This window comes from Sarcophilus harrisii, chromosome 4 (genome assembly GCF_902635505.1).
Source record: "Sarcophilus harrisii chromosome 4, mSarHar1.11, whole genome shotgun sequence".
Classification (NCBI taxonomy): Eukaryota; Metazoa; Chordata; class Mammalia; order Dasyuromorphia; family Dasyuridae; genus Sarcophilus; species Sarcophilus harrisii.
This window is the reverse complement of record NC_045429.1, coordinates 428,927,990-428,951,593: the sequence shown is the minus strand read 5'-3', so window position 1 is coordinate 428,951,593 and position 23,604 is coordinate 428,927,990. Positions and strand designations below refer to the sequence as shown.

The 23,604-nt window shown below is 36.6% G+C and overlaps 1 protein-coding gene across 3 annotated transcripts in view; it reads left to right on the top strand.

Annotated features, from left to right (window-relative positions):
- The window catches only part of AP2B1 (adaptor related protein complex 2 subunit beta 1), a 121,102-nt gene that overhangs the window by 14,297 nt on the left and 83,201 nt on the right, over window positions 1-23,604 (top strand). For all 3 annotated transcript variants that reach the window (XM_031967583.1, XM_031967581.1, XM_031967582.1), the window contains exons 3-5: window positions 5,391-5,496; window positions 9,036-9,171; window positions 10,041-10,286. In XM_031967583.1, coding sequence (XP_031823443.1) covers window positions 5,391-5,496; window positions 9,036-9,171; window positions 10,041-10,286 — 488 coding nt within the window. The remainder of the gene's footprint in view (window positions 1-5,390; window positions 5,497-9,035; window positions 9,172-10,040; window positions 10,287-23,604) is intronic.

Sequence of the window (23,604 nt, the reverse complement as noted above, 5' to 3'; positions counted from 1 at the left end):
CATCTTGTTTGAGGTTGAACCTTTAGTGTTGCTGCATACTAGTCACTTCAGTTCTCTTTTCAAAACCTTTTTTGTTGAAGTGCTAGAAAATAATCTTTTGTCTTTTTAAAGTTTTAATGTGAATTCTTGATCTAGAACTACATTTCCTTGTGCAGAAATTCAGATTGATGCTAGTTATCTTTCCAAAAGAGAGAGCACGTACTGAATCACTTTTTTACATTGCCTTGTCCCATATCTTGGTTTCCTTTATTTCCCATGGTCAGGCTTTTCTGATTGAGTCTCCATTAATTGAGGGCAGATGTATTTTAGTGACAAAGAGAAAAGTAGGAGAGTAGAAATCATTCCCTTGTTGATTTCTTACAATCCTTTTCTAAGCCATCTTTGTTTTGGATTCCTTATGTTTACTTGCTTCAAGGGCACTGTAACTTGGCTTCCTCCTTTACAAATGTTGTGGTTATTTTCAACAACTCTGGTTTATTTATTTATTTTTTAAATTAATGTTATTGATTCCCTTGAATTTCAGGGATCAGCCTGTTTCTCCCTTCCTTTCCATAGCATTTTATGTGCTTTATGATTGAGCTGCCTTTTTTCTCACAGGGATATAATTAAAGCTGTTTCAAGGAATTTTGTTATGCAAGGTCCATCCTTCAAGGAACTTTCCTTTCCTTTATTTGGATGTTTATAAAAATAAATCTAGCAGGCCTTTATTTGGACCAGTGATCTCATAAATTTTAAGTTGAAAATTTTAAAAAAATAAAGTAAAAAGCACAAGATTTGTGTTATCCATCATTCATATTATAGTTTAGAACAGTGGTTCTCAAAGTATGGTCTAGAGAATCCTGGGGATCTCTGAAACCCTTTTAGAGGGTCTACAAATTCAAAAATAGTTTTTATTTCCAATATGGTAAATGTCTATAAATATAATCCAGGTAAACAAAAACGCTTTGGAGAGATCCTCAATAATTTTTAATAGGATAAAGATACTGGAAACAAAAGTTTGAGAACCACTGGTTTAGAATGTTTGAGTAGCTTCTGCTGCATCCTGTTTTGATTTTGTTACTCTTGCTGCTCATGATGTAGTCTTTCTGAAATCTTGTTGTTTGCTCATTTGGGGCTCTAAGAAATAAATGATGGGAAAAAAAAGCTGAATTTTGACAGCTTTGAATTGTGAGGAAACCCAGCTTAGCTGACTGCTTTGGGGGCTATATTATTTTATTTTGCTGACCATTGTTTTTGCCTTCAGTGTTTAAGTGGATAGCATAGACTCTATCAGAGGTTCTTGATTCCTATGAAAATCATTATATCCTGGTACTACGTTTTTCCATTATTATTTCACTGGATAATATTTTAATGCATTTATAAATTGGATTTATATCAAGGTTGGCAGGGATGATTCAATATTAGGAAAAGAATGATTGCAACTATATTAAAACCAAAAATCCATAATTAACCATATTAATCCATCATAAAACCAAATCATATAATTATTAATAACACACTAATATTTAAAACTACATATTAATAATGTAGAAAAAACCTTTGGCAAAGTGCAATACCAATTTATGTTGAAAACACAAACAGAATATAGATATAAAAGGATGTTTTTTCTTTTAGTGTGCAAAAATATGTAGAACTAAAAACAAATAATATATATAAATATAATGGGCCATGCCAATAATTATTTTTATTATACTGGCATAGCCCATTATATTTACATATAATATAATAATACTACCAAAGTTAATTTATAGATTTGACACTTTGCTATTCAAACTACCAATGGGGGGACTGGATGATAGATTAAGAATTATTTGAAGGAACAAAATAATAGAATATCCAGAGGAATAATGAAAAAAAGTTAGGAGTGAATGTGAAATAGTGTATCGAGGCTTTAAATTGGAGTAACAGTTATCAACACCATTTGTTATTGGTTAAAAAATAGAAAAGTAGATCAATGGAACATCTTAGGTGAAGAATAATCGGAAACCATTGAATTCAATAGACCAATGTTTGGTAAATCTCAAAAAACAATGGGAAAAACTCCTTATTTGGTAAGAATTGCTGGGAAAATTAGAAAGAAGACTGGCAGAAATTGAGCTTGGGAGAATTTTGTCCCATATTCCTCTGTCAGTTTGAAATGGATATATGACTTCTTGCCGTCTTAATGAGTAGGGAAGGGAAAATTTGGAACTGAAAATGAAATAAAATAGCATTTAAAAAAATAAATACATGAATTGAATATTAAATATCATACCATTAAAAATTAGAAGAGAAGTAGATTATGAACATTACAACTATGTAAAGAGTTAATGTAAGGGATAGAAGCAATTGTAAAACATAAAATAGATAATTTTGATTAAATAAAATTGAAAAACAATTACGCAAACAAAATCAATTCATTTAGAATAAGAAGAGAAATGATTGGGAAAAATTTTTTTCTATCAAATATCTATGAGAGATTTTTATATAAGATATATAGAGTACTAAGAGAAATATTTAAAACCAAAAGTCATTCATTCCCCAAAAGATGAGTGGTCCAAGGAGATAAATAAACAATTTTTAAAAGAAGAATTGTGAACAGTTAACCATTTGAAAGGATGTGCCAAATTGTTAATAGGTACAGAAATACATCAAAACAAGCCTGAGGTTTCATGCTCAGCAATTTGGCAAAGAAGACAAAAGATGGAAATTATTAATCTTGTAGATATTGTGAAAAGACAGTCACACTAATGGATTGTTGGTGGAGCTTTGAACTGGCACAACCATTTTGGAAAGCAATTTGAATTTATGCAAATTAAATGACAAATATATGCATATCTTTTGGTTCATAGAGTTCACTAATCATATACCCCAGGGATTTCATTAGCAATATGATTTCATATACACTAAAATATTTTTAACAGGATTTTTTTGTGTTTACAAAAAAACTAAAATGAGGTAGATAGCCCAGTGTCTGGAAATTTCTAAACAAAACGTGGTAGGTACATGTAAGCTAAACATAATAAAGAAGCATGGAAGAGTTTATATAAACTGTTGTAAAATGAAATAAGCGGAATTAGAAAAACAGTATATATAATGATAATAATTAGAATGTAATTGGAAGGATCAACAAAACAAGTAAGACTTAAGAATTGCAAAATTTTGATCATCAAGCTTGTTCCCAAAGAAGAGACAAGATAATTCTGTTCCTTCACTCCTGTGTTGATTGCTTTTGCCTATTTTGTTGTTGTTGTTTGTCTTGTGGTGGTGTCTTATCTTTGTATTTGGTTGTGGTCTTGCTAGGTGAAGGAAAAGTAGAGTGGAAATTGTTGGTGAGTCTGCCTTTCAGGAGACACATAGAAACTATGTGACTATAAATGTAAAACATTCTTCAAAAAAAAGTGAGACCTAAATAATTGGAGAGATATTAATTGTTCATTGTTGGACTGAATCAATATGAAAATTATAGTTATACTTAAATTTTCTTATTCAGTGCCATAACAGTTAGACTATCAACAAATTTCTTCTTAGAGCTAGAAAAAATTATAACATTATCTAGAGGAACAAAAAGTTAATAATTTTAAGGAAACTAATTTGAAATAGCAAGAAGAAAGGTAGCCTTGATTGACCAGATCTTCAACTATACTGCAAGGATGTAATCCCCGAAACTAGTTGATACTAGGTTAAAAAATAAAATAGTTAATTTAGTGGAATAAATTAGGAACATGATATCCTAAAGTATAATAGAATAGTGTTTCATAAACCCAGGATCCAGACTATTTGGATAAGTACTTAATATATGACCAAAAACCCTTCCACTAACAACTAATTGCTGGAAGAACTGTGAAAACATTTGGCAGAAATTTTTAGACATCTCATACCACATTCCATTGTCAGCTCTAAATGGATAAAAGACTATAAAAATCATGGAAGCAAATTAGAGCAGCATAAACTTTCCAAGAAGATGCAAGGCAGAGGATAAAAGGACCTCTATGTGCAAGAATATTTATAGTAGCCCTTTTGTTGTATAAAAGAATTGAAAACTAAGAGACTGTCCATCAGTTGGGGAACAAATATTCATGTATAAAAAGTATTGTAACCTAAGAAATGATTAGAAGGATGGATTGCAAGAAATTTGGCAAGATTTGTAAGAACTGATATGGAATGAAGTAAGCAGGGTAATATGAGTAATTCATGCAATGATTACAATATTGTAAAGGAAAATAATTTTGAAAGACAACAGTGATCAGGTATGACTCTAGAGAATAACCAGATGTAAGATGTCCTATCAGAGAGATAGATGGTAAATTTGAGGTACAGGATGGAGTGTATGTTTTTACACATAGTCGGTGTTGTTGTTTTTTTTTGCTCAAATGTTCACTTGTAATAATGAAGCTGCATTTTTCTTTTTTTAAAGTTTTGGAGGGATGAGTGTGAAGGAGTGATAGATGATAGAGCTGGTGATGCCCCAGAAAAAGAAAAAAAAAGGTCATTGTTAAAATGTACAGAAGGAAGTTTAGAGGAAGACAAGAAAAAGCAGGATAATCCTGAAGCTAACATACTGAATTTATAATTAGCTCTGAAACTAGTGTATTGAATTTATTATATATTTTAAAAAGCTATACCTAATAAAGAATAAGGAAATATTCATGTTTATCAAGTTCAGAATTACAAAATAAAAAAATTAAACTTACAACTTTTGGTTTTAAGTTTGTTTGGTAATTTGGTTGCCTGTGTTCAGTTGATTCCATATCTTTCTAAGCTATTTTCTTTTTTTCTAAGTTACTTTTTTAAAGTTTTGCTTTTTATCTTTAAAAATATTTTAAGCACATTTAAACCAAATAATTTTAAGTATGGGTAGTTATCTGTTTGATATATAAAATACATAATCTCCTTGCTTTAAAAAAAATATTAGAGACATTATAGTCTGTAATATTGATATTAAGAATATCATTTAAAAAAAAAAAAAGAAAGAGCAGCTAGCTGGGGTAGTGGATAGAGCACCAGACCTGAAGTCAGGAGTACCTGAGTTCAAATTTGTCTTCAAACACTTAACACTTCCTGGCTGTGTGACCCTGGGCAAGTCATTTAACCCCAATTGCCTCAGCAAAAAAAAAAAAATATCATTCAGTATCTGGTGCTTTGATGTCAGGTGAATGAATACTGAGATTCTGCAAGTCAAGTTCATCTTCAGCTATATACTAAAAAGATTGTTAGTCTTGAGACAGCTCAGCAGGGACTTGGGACTTATTAACTGCCCTTACATATGCTGAGTCTTACATATCCTGTATATCGTGACTCCACTGGATATCTCTCCTGGTTCTGTTTGTTTGTGAAGTGCAACATGGGTCTTGTTTTCTGCTTCTGGAACTTTGTCCTGACACTCACTTATATCTCTCTTTTTCTCTTAGGAGAGATCTTTGAACTGAAGGCAGAGCTCAACAATGAAAAGAAGGAGAAAAGGAAAGAAGCTGTCAAGAAAGTGATTGCAGCCATGACAGTGGGGAAAGATGTCAGGTAAGGGATCATGTACCCTCCCCTACATTTTTCCCCCCCTTTTTCTTTTCTCTCATTTGCTCTTCCACCTTTCTCTTTAATTGTACCTCCTTTGGTGTGAAAGGAAGAATCCTCCCTAAATTCTGTTAGTACTGACTCTTTCATTATCTCTACCCCTGGACTTCAGATAATTTCCTAGGAGAAGATGGTTTGATCTTGTCCTAAACCCCTCTAAGCTAGCACCTCATTGCCAGGGAGCCAGGGAGGCTGGAATCAGGCTGTGTTCATGCAATGTTAAAACTGCCTTAGGAGACAGAAGCTTTTGTGATTCCTACTGAGTTGAAGTGAGCATTGTCAGTTCTTTAGGAGCTCAGAATTCATATGCTGAGTTAAAGAACTAGACTATTTTAAGAAATCTATCTGGTTTGAACAGATTACAGTGTTTCTGTGACTTAGCATAATTATTTTGGATTTTGAAATTCTTTTACCATATGTGTGAGACCATGGCATATAAGGTAGGTCTTCAAGAAGGCTATTCAACAGCAGTTTCTCTTTTTGATCACACATTTGATTGAGAGATGTAAGAATACAAGAGTGACTGATCTTATTTTTGGTTTATCATAAAAAAGTGTTTTTATTTTGTACAACAAAATGTAGATTTTGAAAGCTTTCCTCTAACAAGTTTCCCATTATGCATATTGGTCACATAAGATTCCTTGAAATATGTAATGATAGATAACTTTATTCAATCCTCTGATAAGTAATTTAAAAAAAAAGAATAGGGAAATTTATACTCACCAAAGGTGTTTGCTATTGTCATGGAGGAGGTCCATGACAGTGCCCAACAGTAAGAGGAAATCCCTTACAATTGGTGCAATAATCAAGATGTTCTTCTTTGTGAATGACATTGTGCTGTTTGTATCAAACATTGGAACATTGCAGATCTCCTGAAAGAGATATATCATCACTCAAGAGAATTTATTCTAACTATTCCCACAGGAATAGTCAACTAAAAGAATGTCTGTTGTCTACACTGATAAGCAGTTGAATATTCTCACAGTCTATAAAATTGTCACATGGATGCTTAGTTCTTCAACAGACATTGTAAATAGACAATGAACTGGGCCCAGAATATGAGGGAGACAGTGGGCTAGATTGGCTTCTGGAAATTCAGTGCTGATAATGATTCCAGTCTTTTGTAAGACAAAATTTTAAAACACATTTTTAAATACCAGTATTCTTTGAAATGACACAGCCTCCAAATGTTAAGGGAGCCACCTGCTAGTGGCTGCTGGGGATCTGATTCTGACCAACAGAAAAGATCCTTCCTGTGAGAGGATGATAATGATACAAAGAGATTGAGAGGCAGTTGTGTTCTCTGACCTGTCTCCTCTTCCCTCTTTCCTCCTATTTATTTTATTCCCAATTCACAAGCAGTATATAGGTCAATAAAGGTTGATCTGTAGTTCCTTTAAGTATGTTATGATTTACAACTGTGGGGGCTTTCTGAGAACCTCCCGCCCTTAATGGTGCAGTCCCCTTTAACCCTTTACAGGCTTTCTGGGTTTCATACTTAGGCGTGGTCCTTAACATCCAAAAGATTGAAATCCTTAGTCTTCAGCAGGGGCAGCAGAGTTTTGCAAGGAGTATGTATAGATGAAGGACATTATTGGAATTTTATGATGGGATAAAATGATGGACCAGTATTGGAGATAACTTATCCTTCTGTCCCTTCAACATGATGTCTGAAGGCTTAGAGGAAGAACCCTAGCTCTTTGGAGGGACCTCTTTGGTAAACTGGTAGGGGAATGTAGGAGTCACTTAGGAAAGGTAGGCATGGATCAGCTTGATCTCTTGATCAGGGAGTGTCCATGTGGATGAGAGACCAAAAATGACTTCAGAGTACTAAGATAAACAAAATCCTGGGGCAGGCTTTGAAGAAACAGCAGTGAAAACTCTGACATCACCAATGTTTTATGCTGAATTTTTTTAATGTACAAGTACATTTAAATCTTAAGCTGCCATTTGGTGATCATCTGGTTATTGAGTTGTTTACACCAAGGAGAAAAATCTCTTGCTTTTTCAATTCAAACTTGGCATCTACTTAAGAATTTTTTACTTTTTTCCTGTGGTGGGTTTTTTTTTTTTTATTTTAATTTTTTTCAAGTAATTTTTTCAAATTTTTTGATTTTAAAATTAATTTCTCCCTATCCCATTAAGCAAGTTAAAAAGAAAAGCAAATCTTTGTGATATTGTTCTATAGTGCAGCAGAACACATTCCCACATTAGTTATAATCAGACTCTTCCTTTTCCGGCATGGGTGACTCTAATAATCTTTTCTCCTATTTCTGACTCACAGCTTTTTTGGTTCTTTTTTATGCCTGTTGGTTAACCTTTGTGCAACCCTGATAAATTAATCTGCATGTAACCTGGACTTTCATAAATGATTAGGATTTGAATGAAAGCTTGAATTGTAACATGGAGTAGAGATTGGTGACTTGCAGGTTGTCATATGCCTTGGAGTTCCTGATATTGGAAGTCTGTGTCTAGAATTTTCCATAGGCATTTCATTATGAAATTTTAAACATGTTCTGTAGTCTTAGGATTGATTTGATGTTGCTCAAATCTTGATTTTATAAATAGTGGTTGATTTCAGATTTTCTGTATATTGACTATTGTAATTTGTCCCATGATATCAGGGAGATGATGCTGTGATGTGCAAGTAAATTGGATTTAATAAGGGAGAGTTGTACAAAGTTACCAGTCTCACTTTCTCCTCCTAAGTTACCTAAGTTCAGTGGTAAGATATAGATCATGATGAGTGTAGATGGCTCTGAATAGAGTATATGACTAGCCTCCTGACAAAGGATAGGAAGTTGCTTTTACAGGATTATGGTGGACTGTATCATTATCAGAGACTTTTCATTGATTATCAGTTTGTGTATAAAACTTGTGCTGGGCCCTAGAGAGAACAAGTTAAGGAGATCTGGTCCTTGCTAACTAGGAGCTTATGATATAGTAATATGTGGCTCCTATTTCATAAATGAGAATATATATTATTTTAAAAGTCCCTTTTTAACAATAAGTCCAGTAAGTTGATGTTAATACTTGATCACTATTTTAGGTTTCAGTCTTCAATTATCTGTGATTTTGTGGATACTCCTTTCACAAAAGCAGATTGCAACCCCTATTTGATTTGTCTTTGAGAATTGCCATAACTGAAAAATCAGTCGTTTTGTGTTGCAAGAATGGTTCTAGGATTACTGTGTACAAATAAGTTTACTGTGAGATTCAAACTTATGATCTTTACAGTGTTTTGGGGATTTCTGTACCTGTGTTCTATTGACGTTACTAGATGGGATCCATAATTATTAACACACTGTGACAAAAGTTTGAGTGAGAGATTATTGGCAGTTAGCAGTTATAATTTATCAGAAGTTTTCCTTGAGTTGATAGCATTTGTGATTTCAAGATTTATTGAACAGGTATAGATGTGTGGGCATTTCTCATGTAAACTCTGTTCTACTCCCCTTCTCTTCTTTCCCTGTTCCTTCCCCCAGCTCTCTCTTCCCAGATGTGGTGAATTGTATGCAGACGGATAACCTGGAGCTCAAGAAGCTTGTCTACCTGTATCTGATGAACTACGCCAAGAGTCAGCCAGATATGGCCATCATGGCTGTCAACAGCTTTGTGAAGGTAGCTTTCCTAGCAGTCTGCTTGCCACGTGTCTTCTGGTTTGGTCGTTGTCTGTACTGAGGACACGTAAGTGTTCTGTGTTCTGAAGGATTATACAAAACTCAAATTCTCACAGAGTAATACCAGGAATGGCTAAGAGAATGGCTATCCTAGGAATTCTAGAAACTGATTAGAAATCCCTATTTCAGGGGACCTTAAGGAGGCCTTCCTCCTGCCAGGTGAGTCCAGTGGAGCTTCCTCTTGTCAGATAGAAGGGAACATGTCCACTGAGTCATTTTGTCATGTTTGACTGCAGAAAGTCAGGATGCTGCTGACTTCTGTGTGACTTCTCCTTCTTAGTGCTAGAGAACTAATGAAGGAAGCAAATGCCTATAGCCTACATTTTAGTAAAGTAGGTAACAGATTCCCATGAAGGACTTAATATAATTTTTTATAATTCTGACTGTTAACTCTTGTCAGGAAGGTGAAAGTGAGGATTCAGAATTTCTTCTCCTCTTTTCACCTGCTTTTTTCCATGTGCCTATACATGATGTGAAAGCAATAGGTGTTAGGTGTATAGACTAGTAATATCTCAGAAAGCTTTTCTTGGTAGTGAAGAGAAAAAAGGTTAGTATTTCTAGGTCATTGTTACTACCACATTTGGTAACATGATTAACAAAAGAACCAGCTCCTAAACAATTAAACAGTCATTGAGAATCTACTCTCTGCAGCAATGTAGGGGAGGTTTGGATTCTAACTTTGAGCATGTTCTTTGGGGTGCTGCCATTGGAGACCTCCAAACCAGAGAGACTGATTTTCTTGTGTGACTTATGGAAGCTATCCATATTACATGATAGTCACAGTGTATACACTTATGGTTTTTCTCATAGGATTGTGAAGACCCTAACCCATTAATCCGTGCTCTGGCAGTCAGGACTATGGGATGTATTCGGGTAGACAAGATCACAGAGTATCTGTGTGAGCCACTTCGCAAGTGTTTAAAGGATGAAGATCCTTATGTTCGAAAAACTGCAGCAGTCTGTGTGGCCAAGCTGCATGACATCAATGCCCAGATGGTGGAAGATCAAGGCTTCTTGGATTCTCTTCGGGATCTCATTGCAGACTCAAATCCCATGGTAATATGCTCCTACTGTTATAGAGGGTACATTATTAAAAATAGCTTCTTTTCAAGCTATGTTGTATTCAGTTAGCCCCTAAGTAAAATCACCTATTTTGTCTTTAGAGTATTATGTAAGACCTAATTTTGAAAAATAAGATGTCTGAATACTTGGATTATCAGTGAGAGAGGTGGGAGTGGAATTCATCCCTGCCGACAAATAAGATTTAAGGCAACTAGGCTTAGAATGGACCTTTGTATCTGTCCTCTGTTTTGAGTCAGAAGGAAGGTGAAAATTTTCATATTTCTCTTCAACAAATTGTACCTTACCCTTTTGTCAAATAGTCTTTAAAAAATGATCCAAGTAAATGATATTCATAGGGTTTTAACTGATGGAGATAATTGGATCAGCACTATCCTTATTTTTTAATTATTTCCTTATATTTGTCCAGGGGCCCTTTGAGGCTGGCTTCCTTTTAGTTGCTGACATTAGGATTAAGAGGTGTTTAGCAGTAAGATTATATTAGCTCTTGAGGTATTTTAACTCTCTTGTTTTATACTTCTATTGCTTTGACTCTAATCCCTTCCATATTTGCCTGTATAAGGAAAAAGAAAAGGCAAAGGAAAAAAAAGGGATATACTTTGCCTATTCTAGTAATTGTGAAGTTCATTTTGATTGGGTGATTTGAATCGAAAGAACATGATTGCTTTCTTTGGATAAAGCCTTTGTTGAATTCTTACCTTGCAACTTGGGATAAATGACAGTTAACACTGAATTTTTCAAAGCAGTTTCAGATTTGAATTGCTTCAAAAAGCTCTGGAATCCATAGCACTCCCACAGAATGGCTATCAGGGAAAGGGACTTATTCCCTAGGCAATTTGACTTGAAATAGATACTGTTTAGTTATCAGTAAATAATTGAAATATCTGATTTTAGGTTTCATACTTAGTTTATATAATTCTCAGGTTATCAAGTCTATGATGAGCTGTTAAGATTTTAAGTTTTAAGATTATAGAGCTCTTCAAATTCTTCTTGATTGATTGATTTTTCTACTTCCCCAAGGTATAGGAAATAGTTTTGTGTAAAATTCAGCTGATTTTTAACAGGTTATTGTGTTATGACATAGAAGTAAAGCTTTCATTTTAACAAATTTTTTTCATAGGTATGGAACTTAAATGCAGTTTTAGTTGTGGTGTTGAAATTTCATTTCAAAATGAAATAGTAGGCACTTCCATCATGATAGTGAACACCACTGGCAAGCATCGGCCATCCTGGGTGTATGCTTGACATGATGTTTATAATCATAGGGCCCTTAAGTAGGTTTCCTACTGTGGCTTGGTTTTGTCTTTCAAGGAATATTTAATGATTTTGATATTTGGATAGGAGACCCTTAAGGGAAAGCTCTTAAGTCAGTATTTTGTTCTACCAATTCAAATGCCTTTTCATAATCAGCAAACAGTAAACATGATGGCATCTTATCTTTTAGTATTTCAGAAGAGCAGTGGAATCTCTTGTAGAACATCACTCGCCAAACCTGCATATTCCCAGCTGATACGTCAGTGTGCACACCCTCCATTCCTGTGTGGTTGTTGAATTGTTTTAGTTTTTTATATCCCCGTGGGGGTTTTCTTGGCAAAGACACTGGAGTGGTTTCTCATATCCTTCTCCAGCTTGTTTTACAGAGAAGGAAATTGAGGCAATCAGGGTTAAATGACTTGCTCAGTTTCACATAGCCAATAAGTATCTAAGACCAGATTTGAACTCACCAAGAGAAGTCTTCTGATTTCAAGCCCAGTCCTCTATCTACTGTGCCATTTAGTTACCCATATGTGGATTAGTCTCTCAAAGACTTTGGATAGATAGGAAACATATATTAATAAGAGACAGAATTTTTTTCCACAACTTTTAATATCTTTCCCTTGTTTTGACACTGTGTAAAGCAATTCTTTAATGCTCTCAAAGTTGTTTTGCCTCCAACATGACTTTCTTTTACACACACACACACACACACACACCAACTATATAAACACATCATGGATTCTGATAGTAGAGTCCAAATGTGATGGTGTCCTTTTCTGTCCTTTATGATGAAAATAATTTCTTTAAAAGGCTTTGTAGATTTTTTCTTTTCTTTTTTTTTTTTTGTTGTCTTCCTTCTATTTTTAGCCTTTAAACATGCTTGGATCTTTCCTTTTTATATCTTTTGGCAAATTTTCTTTAAGCTGGTTTTCTTTTCCATTGCTTTTTTTCTTTGAGACAATGTTGATCATAATCATTGCTCATCCTTCTTAAGATTTTACAAATGGCTTATATGTGAAACTGTGAATATTTGGCTACATGCTATTTGTTTTTTAAAAGTGCATTTTAAGTTTAACAAGATATTAACAAAGCTGCTTTGTTTTCATCTCCTTCTGAACTTCTAAACTTAGATGTTTTTATTGATTTAAAATTTCTGTCACTGCTTACTATCTCATCCCTCCTCCTCTAGATATCACTCTCCCCAAGTTAGGAGCCCTCTTTTGTAACAGATATAGTTAAATAAAATAAATACATTGATCTCGTCTAAAAAATGTATGTCGTGCCCAAGGTATGCTGAAGCTTGTTCCTACTAGTTTGTTAGAGATTATTGTAAAATTTTTAGTATGTAGAAAATTTACATTTAGTATGTAGAAATTTACATTTCAGAAATTGGCAAACATTATAAATCAGGGCTTGAGTTATTGTTTTGCTGTTTGTCTAGACTTAAGAGAGTGATGGGGAAAATGCTAATAAAAGTAGATTAAATTTTAAAATAAGTTGTGCATTTTTAGAGAGCCAGTTATACACTTAGTGTAAACATGTCCAGATCATGTCCCTCTAGTTCGTCACCTCTTTTTCAAGAGGCAGGTGTGTGCTTCATCAGCCTTGCATGGATCCAAGTTCTGTAGCCTTTCATGATTGTTTTCCTGCACAATTATTATGAACAAGTATATTGTTTTTATTGGTTCTGATATTTCATCCTGCCTTCTCTGCCTCAACAACATCCTCCAAAGTTTTTTGTAATTAGTAATGTAAGTGTGTGCGGCATCCCCTCGATTCTCCTCTGAATTGAGTTGTATACTCCACTTTTTAATCTAGCAGATTGGGGGATTTGGGGGTGTTGGCCATGACTATACTTTTTTTTAATGCCCCCCCCCCCACTTGAGCCCCCACTGCTGTCCTTCAGATTGAACAAATTAACCATTAACTTTTTTTTTTTTATTTGTTTCTCGCTGAGGTATTTGGGGTTAAGTGATTTACCTAGGGCCACACAGCTAGGAAGTATTAAGTATCTGAGGCGGGATTTGAACTTAGGTCCTCCTGACTTCAGGGCTGGTGTTTTATCCACTGTGACACCTAACTGCAAGATTAATTCTTAATCTGAAGAGGAAAGGTTTGGCTCAGTGCATATTTCCAATCCAGCCCCTGATACTTACCAGCTGTGTGACCTTGGGCAAGTCACTTCATCCTGTTTGCCTCAGTTTCCTCATCTGTCAGATGAACTGGAAAAAGAAATGGCAAATCCCTCCAGTGTCTTTGCCAAGAAAATCTCAAATGGATCACTAAAAGTTGGACGTGACTGAAAAAACAACTTGGTAACTGCACATGAATGGATAAGACTGAAAACCGACTGTTCAATAACACTTAATCTGAAAGCATGGCAAAAACAATGACAGCATCACATATCAAACACCGGACACTCCCCAGGGAGGTGAGAGTAATTCAAGGTTGAGATTTAGAAAGAACAAGGGACCAGGGGATTGGGACATGGAGTAGAGCAGACTTGAGTTCAAGGATTCCCTTGTACACAAAATAGTTGTAACTTCATGGGTTGGTCTCTGTCACTGTTATGTAACTAAGCAAACTCCTCTTGTTAAGTCACAATGATTCAGTATTTAGAGTATGATCTTTCAGGAAGGTCTGAAATAAAATCCTTCTTGGAACATTTTATACCTTATGTTACCTTTCTCAGGCTGTTTCCTCATCTGTAAAATGGGGATGATAATAATAGCACCTACCTTTTGGGTACTTTGCAAAACTTAAATTATTCTGCAAATGCTTGCTATAGTTAATAGTGTGGTGGTATGGCCGCATGGAGAATGGGTCATGTTTAGTGACTTTGAGGAGGGTGTTCTGGAGCCAGTTTCATGGAATTTAGCAGGGTTTCATTTTCCTAGGTGTCTTTGAGGAAACCATGGGGAGATCTTCTAGGCCTCTTGTTGCCTTTGGAGAGCCCTTCCCCTGTGATATGGTGCCTTTCTGGCTGCTTTCCTTTTTTGGGGGGGGATTAAAAAGGGGGAGTTAAATTCCCTGTGCTCACACAGCTATGACCCTGGAGCAAGCAAGCCTACCTATTTTAGACCATTTTTAGTTTTGCTAAAAACCTTCCAGATTTTTGCCATCTTCCAGATACTTTATTGTTTTTAATGGAGCTGCTACCCTATCAACAAGGACAAGGTGTTTACATGCCTTTAAGATGCACAAATACATTTTTATTTGTATGAAATTTTTCAGTTTGTTCCCTTTTGCATTATTGCTTGGTAAATGTGAAAAGTCTCAAAGTTTTCCCTTGAATGGTGGCCAGACTCAAAAGCTGAAGCAGAGCCATAATTCTTAGGTCTTTCTATATTAGCTATAGGTATCATATTTTGTTTTTTGTAATAACTGATAGAAATCCATCATCAGGTCGTTTATTTCCCCTTTATCAGCTTTTTGGAGATATTTCTCAGGATTTAATAGGTTTTTATAAAGAAGTGATGGACTTTAATTTTTGTTTTAGGAAAAATGCTATAGTATTTGGATCCAGATGAATGTTGTCCTCAAGAGTAGTCATCCTGGAAATCTAGTTGCTTTTTCAGAGAATGCCACATTTGAAACTCTTAGAAGAATTACTTCAGAGAGTCTGTCAACTACCTAGTTAAATTGGTCTTTTTAGTTGTAGGATAATCTCCCAGGTCTAGAGACTTTTTTTTCCTGCTTGGTAAGATTTGCTCCCGCCTTTCCCTCCCAAAATTAAGGAGTGAGTTTGTGTCAGCTTGAGGCTCAGCTGCATCTCTTAGCATGTTTGTCTTTGGTCTGGTGCTTTCTTTTTATTTTGTTCTATAGCAACTCAATCTTAGTATTCTGTCCAATTGTGATCTTGGCTCTGAGCCCCTCCGGGTTGCCCACTGCCACCATATTGGAATATCCTGCTGCCACTCTTCTTTGAAGGGAGAGCACTGAGGAGGGAGGCAATAGCAACAAGATGAGGCTATAGATGGTCATTGATCTTCAGCCACAGTTGTCCTTAGTTCCTGACTGGAGGAAGAAGAGGCCTAAGGAGAACCTTGCACTTAGTGAGCACAGTAGTTGGTAGGGAAGATGGGAGACCTTGAAGGTCTTGTCTCTTTGAGAGCAGCATGTAGATTGGGGCCAAAAGCCCATTTGCCTAAAGCTAGAGCAGCATGGATGGTCCGTGACACACTTTCAGAACTGAGACATCGGTCAGCACCCTCCCCCAGAGAAGCCCATAGATTAGGTCAGTAATGGAATTAGTGAAGTCCAGTTTTATAGGAAATGAATCTGATTCATTGATTTTCTATTCTTGATGTTGGGCAGGGATCTGGGGTAAGCACTGGGTCAGAACACAATTGGTTTCAGATTGGTTCCAACTTGAAAGTTTTCAGCCATGGAAGATTCTGGGAAAGAGCTGAGGTGGGGCTATTAGATAGGAGGAGAGGAAGAAAGGAAACAAGCATTTATTAAGTACCTACTTGTCTTAGGCACTGAACTCAGTTTTTTACGAGCTTCACAACAACCCTAAGAGGTAGGTGCTGTGTTCCCTAGCTGAAGAAACTGGGGCAAAGATTTAGTGCCTTGCCCAAGATCACACAGCTAGTAAGTATCTGAAGCTAAATTTGAACTCAGATCTTTCTGACTGCAGGCCAAGCACTCTGCTGCCTCCACCTAGATGCTGCTTATCTAGAGCAGGGTTTTTTGAACTATTTTTATTTGCAGCTTCTTTTCATCAGAGAAATTTTACCACGCCTAGGTCAATGTATGTAAGAATATGTAGGAAAATAAAATGGACATACAAATCAAGCATTTACTGATAATAAATCATAATTTTGTGACCTTCAGTTCACATTATATAACATTCAGTTATATACACCTATGGTGTCATGACTCACAATTTTAAAAGCTTTGGTCTAGAGCAGGACAGCCTACTAAATGGGAACCTTAGGCATTTCTGATTTAGAAGATTAGGTTTTGTTTTTTGTTTTTTCTTTTTTACTACTATATATTCCTAACAACATGTGCTTTTACTAGGGCATTAAAGAGTATTCAGACAGCTGATAAAAATGAAGTTCCAATAATGAAAAAGGCATGGACCAATTCTAGGTAACACAAACTGTACTGGATGACTTGAAAATACCCTCACTTGTTGATCTGATTTGTTATCACATGTCTTACTGGGGTTTTTGCTCCAGCCTCGATGTATCCTCCTCTCTCTGGACCCGCAGAGTACTGTCTCTTTCCTCTCTCTTCCCCAAGCTGACCATTGCAGATTCTTTCATTTAGGGGTTTTGGATGAAGATCATTTATCTTGAGTTATACCTTTTGTAGCCAGTCCAGAGATTTCCTTATTGATGGCAGGTTTTTTGAATCCCTGACAGAACATTATGCCCTGTCTGTCTCTGGCTAGTCTTTAGAGTATGGAGAGCAGTCTTTGATTCACTCCTTCACTTACATCTCGAGCCAGACAGATGTTTTGGTGCTGACCTACTTGAACCCCTTTGATGAAAAAGTGAATAATAGAGGTCGTTCCTGGGCTAGGAGTTACCATGGGGCCAAATTGAGTCTGGGAATCGGAGATAGCTTATCTGGAGTGCTATGTTCAGAACTAGACTGTCTGACCGAGGGTCAATTGTGTGTTGCCTGTAGTCTGCTGATAACATTTGCCTGGTTGGCTGTGTGCCATAAGCTAATCACTGGAAGCTGAGCACTGTCTGCAGCTGGTGTATTTTCCTGTGTATCTTATAGCACTTGGAAACATAGCTGAGCACAGGTATCTCTCTCTCTCTCTTTCTCTCTCTCTCTCTCTCTCTTTTTTTTCCTAGTTTATAAGTCAGGGAAACTGAAGCAGATTTGAAAAGTGATTCTTGTGAGAATTCTAAGGGAGAGCAGACAGGGAAGGCCATAAGAGAGAGCCTGAGTCTGAACATGGCAGGTCTTCCGTTGGATGTCTTTGATCACACTCTGCTAACCTGGTGAACTTGTCCATCAAAGGTGTGACCCAGCAGGACAACTGTGAAGATTCATTTTCAATGACCATTTACTAGTAGGTTACTAAAGTAGTAGGTTTATTAGTAAATCAACGTTTTTAGATTAATGACTATGCTATTCAAATGTTTGTATCTCCATTGTCTTACATCATTACATACATGTTTGTGGATTTTCTTAACTAATCAGAGCTGTAGCAGCCGTGATGGAAATATTTTTACACAATTCACTTAAGGATTGAGAACTGTGACTATTGTACCATTTGGCTAAATTCTGCTTGAGTTCACAGAATGATAGAATTTTAGTGTGGAAAATCTCAGTGGCCAATGAGTTCAACTCAGACTTGAAACAAAATCCATGTTCCAAGTGTTCAGCCCCACTCCCCACCCCCTGCTTCTCGATGACATCCATGGTAGGGGAAAAGAGGGAATCCACTGCCTGCCCAGACATAGCCTCTTGTGCTTTTGGAAAATTTTATTTGTTAGGAAGCTAACAATTCCTAATTGGCTTTTTAAAGATTCTATCCATTGCTCTTGATTTTGGCCCTGGGACCAAATAGAGCAAGTCTAACCTCTCCCCTGCTGCAGCCTTGGGTTAAGCATTCTCTTTTCCTCTCATTTGACCTAGGCGTGAGGCATTTTGCCACCTTTCTTACCTGACTCTGGATAATATTCTCCAGCTTATCTCGCTGATTCCTTAACTATGGTTCCAGAACAGAGCTTAATTCTCCACATGTGGTCCAACAAAGGGTCAAACCTCCACCTTTCTCACCAACTATGCTATTGAACACTGCTGATGTTGTGTTCCCCCTATACCTCTGTATTGTCTTCAGATAATCTGCTACCTGGCCATCCCTGCTCCAGTTGCTCCTAAGGGAAGCTGAGTTATTGAATCTAACTGCAAGACTTTCAGATGATGTCTAATTTCCTCCTTGCTTCACCTGTAAAGATTTTGGATTTGTCTTCTTATCTGGCTGTCCCACCCAGATGTCAATATTCAAATTTGGGTCTTCATATCATGATAAAAACTGATAACTGGCCTTTTGTCAAGCACAGATTCCTGGGACTTGGGGCCACTGGCGCCCTCTTGATAAGTTGACATTGAACCATTATTGCTTGTTTTGATGCCTTTGCATTGGCTTTGGTCCATGCTTTAAATGTCCTGTTCCTTCCACCCCAGAATCTTGGTTTTCTTCATTTGAAAATGTGCAAGGGCTATTCTCTCTGGTTATTCTTGCTTTCTTTCACCTAGAAGATGGGATTTTCCTTCTATGTTTACCACATATCTTCACAGTATATGTATTTTTAAAAAATTACATATTTATATATTCTGAATTTACCAGACACCAAATAAAATAGACATTTCCTTTTACATAGTAGAATAAAAAAAGATTTGCCCATATAATCCAAGAAGGATTGTGTGTGCCTTTATGTGTGTGTATGTGAAGAGAGACATACACACATACTATATACATATAGATAGATATAGATGTGTGCCTTTATATATATACACCCATATATATTTAGACACATTATTCACAAACATGTCTCTCTCATGAAAATGTTAGCTTCTTCAGGGTAGGGACTATTTGCTTTTAGCTTCCTATCCCCAGTGCTTAGGGCAATGCCTGGAACATTGTAGACTCTTTAGATGTGCTTTTGGATTGATTTCAGTCCAGTCATTCAAGCAGTTCTGAATTCACTTTGTTGTATCATTACCTTAAATGTCTATCTTTTCCATAAGAATAGCTTTACTTTGTTAAATATTAAAAGGTAAGCAAACTGTTTGCAATTTGTATTTATTTTCTAAAAACTGTAATTTTAGCCTCCAGGAAGAGAAGTCACATGTACAAGATATTTCTTATTACATTTAATATTGTGTGGACATTTTAAACTCTCTTTAGGATGCTTCTATAGATGTGTTCCTAGATCAATTCTGAATAATGGTCCCCTGGAAGTTTATGGCAGAAGTTCAGCAGAATTAATAGTAGATTTAAAAAGTCAAAGGCTTTGTTCTAATTCCAGCTCTTCTGCTGATTTGCTGTTTGACCTTATTAAAGCACTTCAATTTCTCTTGCATTCTTATCTTTAGAACAGATTCATTGCACACAATTAATCTGGGGAATAACCAGTAAAATTCAAAAGAGCTTTGTATTTTTTTTTTTTTTTCAAATACTAAAGGTCAAGGTCAGTTTGAGTTGCCCTGATTTCCCTGTGTGCTTAGGGTGGGGGAAGGGGGCAGTTTTGGGGTGGGGAAAGAGGGAGAAAAGATGGGAGGAAAGAGAATGTTTACTAATTATGTACAAGGAATGATGCATAATTAGAATATTAAGAGAATGGATGTTATGAGAATTTACATAATATGCTTTTTTGACTCTGCCTGAGACTTCAACTATTTTTATTTAAACTACAACAGAGTGCTTGGCCTGCAGTCATAAAGATCCGAGTTCAAATTCTGCTTCAGATACTTACTAGCTGTATGATCTTGGGCAAGGCACTCAATCTTTGCCCCAGTTTTCTCAACTAGGGATCACAGCACCTACCTCCTAGGGTTGTCATAAAGCTAGTAAAACACTAGGTTCAGTGCCTAGGACACAATAGGACTTAATGCTTTTTTTACTTTTTGTCTTATTCAGAAAGCTTCTAAAAGAACCAGAATTGGAGTCAGGGCAGAGGATTCAATTGTTCTTTCAGGGCCCAAGAGTACATAGGACACTGTTGTAGGCAAGGTTCTATAGAAGTAATAGAGAAGAAGAGATGTGGTCTCTGCCCTCAGAAGTTTCTACTCACTTTGTGGGGATACTTTAATAACTAGCCCTTTCTTCTTCTGGAGCCCCATGTGAAAATGAAATAGTTTAAAAAACAACAGACTAAAAAGACCTTCCCTGGGCAGTCTTGGAGTATACATACTGCCTTGGGGCATCTTCTTATCTTTCTGTCATAGTTAGCTGTTGCTTAGTGATGAAGCAGCCTTAGCTGTTCTCCACATCAGCAAGGACCAGAAATTAAGCTTAGAGAAACCATTTATTATGGGTGAAAGAGATTATGCATGGACGATGAGTTCAGGGCTTTTTAACAGTCCTATAAATTAGTATTGAGGATTAAGACCTTTACAAACATGTATAGAACAAAAAGGAATATAGGAGAAAATATAAGCCAAGTGCTGTGAGGTATTGGAGGAGAAAAGAAAACACATGTCTGGTTATGAGGAATCTAGGAAGACTTCAAAGTGAAGATATGTTTTTGGCCTTTAAAAAAGTCATTCTAAGTTTACTAAACAGATAAAATGTACATTTTCACATATGGTCAGACAAAAAAAGGATCATCCATGATGATCAACATCAGGTCTTCATTATATATTTTTCTTTTCAAGTTATATAATAAATTCAGCCTATACTTTTCAGAGTCCTGTTTATCTGTGATTCTTTATGGCTTTCCTAATGTTCTCTTTGTATTTAAAGAAAAAAAAGATTTCTTAGTGGTCCTCTTTTCTTTTGCTGTTCTAACTTTATTACTTTTCCCTCTTAGTTCTCCCCTTTTACCTCCTAGGTGGGAAAAACCTCCTAGGTGGGAAAAAAAAAAAGAAAAGAAAAGAACAAGACTTTGTAGCAAGTATAGAGACTTAAGAAAATAAATTTTTCTAGTGGCTGTATCTAAGAATAAAAATTTCATTTTGTATCTTAAATTCTTCATCTTCTTAACAAAAGATACAATATCATCATCCATCCTCTGGAATTGTGGTTATCACAGTGAACAGAGCTCTCAAGCCTTTCATAGTTATTTTTCTTTATAATATTATTGTAGAAATCGTGCTTTTGATTATGCTCCTTTCATTCTGTCTCAGTTCATATACGACTTGGCAGGTTTTTCTGAACTTTCCATTTGGTTATTTGTACAGTCGTTTTCCATTTTATATACATATCCTTGTTTAACTCTTTCTCACTAGGGTACTTCCTTAGTTTTTTATCCTAACAGAAAAGTGTCTAAATATTTTTGCACATAGAGGTGGTTTTTTTTCTTTCTTTGATCTTTTGTAGTATTGGTCTAGTAGTGATGTTGCTGGGGCCAAATTTTTTGACTTGGGCATCATTCCGATTGCTTCTTAGCACAGTCAGACCATTTTTTAGCTCTACCACTAGGCAGTAGTGAGCCTGTTTTCGCACAGCACCTTCCAGAATTCGTTATTTTCATTGGGCTCAGAATATGAGGTAGGACTTTAGGATTTCTTTAATTCACATTTTCCCGATTGTTAGTGATTTGGAGCATTTTTTCCTTGTTTGTTAATAATGTGGATTTCTTCCTTTGAGAACTTTCCATTCCTGTTCTTTTATTAACTTGATATTTGGGGAATGGCTCTTAGTTCTAAGAGTCAGGCATACTGATAAAGAGGAAAAGATTGCTGATCGTGAGCTGCTGAGAGGAGATGAAAAGCAAAACCCAATAAAAAGCAGGCCTGAAAACCTGGCCAAACTGTCTTAGATTTGGTGGCAAACAGCCCTTCAGAGCATCCCCAGCACTGATGGCAATTCTAAGTCATTACTATAAAAGCTGGTAGCTGTAAATTTTTTGGTTTAAGAAGGCACAGGAAGCATTATACTTTTAGGTAATTTCTCTCAAAAACTGTAAAGTTCTGTCCCTCTTTCAGGTTCAGTTTTGGCTTTAGCTTTTTGGAAAATGAGCTTCCTTGGAGCTTCTGATTCCTTCTTGAAGTGGCGTACATGAGGCTGGGTGCTGGCTCTCAGAGGCTCCAGGAACACCTTGTTCTGTGCTGGCAGGTCCTTGGAGCCCGCAGAGGGGCAGCACCTCTGGGAGCCTTTGTTCTGTGCTGGCAGGTCCTCAGAGCCCACAGGGGGGCAGCACCTTCGCAGCAATCAGCGTCCCTTAGGGAGAGTCCTTGTCTGGGATTTTCTGTGATCTGTGTCCAAGTGGGCATCTTGTTTTAATATTGCCTCGAGTTTAATTTTTAAACATTCACTACCCTCTTTGCAGATGATTACACCAAAGCCGAGCTCTGTTCACCCAATTGGCCATTGCCCGTCCCGTGTCTGCAGAGCTCAGGCCGACATGCTAACTCTTCTTTCCCACGCTGCCTTCACCAGCGGGGCCAGGGGAGGAGTCAGAAAGCTGTGGCAGTGACTGTCACATTGGGTTTATGGCATTATTGGTTATGACACAATGACCTGGGGCCTTATGCATGACCCTGGGCCGCAGGGAGGTCATTTCTTGTGTTACAACTGCCTGTGGTGTTGCCCTGGTTCAGGTAGACTTAGGTACTAGAGGAAACAGGAACTGCTAGCTTGGGAACCCCTCCCCCCGCCAGTTGCTGCTCCCCACTATAGAAACAGAGTGGAGCCTGTCCTTTTAATGCCTTGTAAACTCATCACAGAATAGAGACCTTTAAGGAACTTGGATTCCAACTCCTTTTCAGATATGAATTTTCTTTACTGATAGGCTCAAGTTATGGATTTTTCCCCCCCGAGGCAATTGGGGTTAAGTGACTTGCCCAGGGTCACACAGCTAGGAAGTGTTGTTTCTGAGGCTAGATTTGAACTCAGGTCTTCAGGGCTGGTGCTCTGTTTACTGCACCACCTAGTTGCCCTAGTCCATTATTTTTAGAAGAACATAAATCTACAATGAAGGACTAATGTAAAGTTGGGAGATGAAAAGATAGGTTATCCCATATGCTTTTCTTTTTTTCTTTTTCTTTTTTTTTTTTTTTTTGTACAGGGAATAAGATTGTTTATTCAGTTTAATTCACTAACATTTATTGTCCTGTATACAAAGCTATGTAAATATAAAGCCAAGTGGATCAAGGACTTGTTCAGGAGACAGGAAGGCCTGGATTTAAGTGCTACCTGTAACAGATTTTAGCTGTTGTCCATGGAAAATTCCCTTAGCTTTTCAGTGTTCCTAGGTATTTCTTTCAGAGTGTAAATTAAAGAGGAGTTGCTGTTCTAGATTGGTAAAGGGAATCGTCACAGTAGAAATTACCCAGAGAAATGCAGGAATAGGTCTGGACTGAAACAAATATATTCAAGGCCCTGGCTATATTTTAA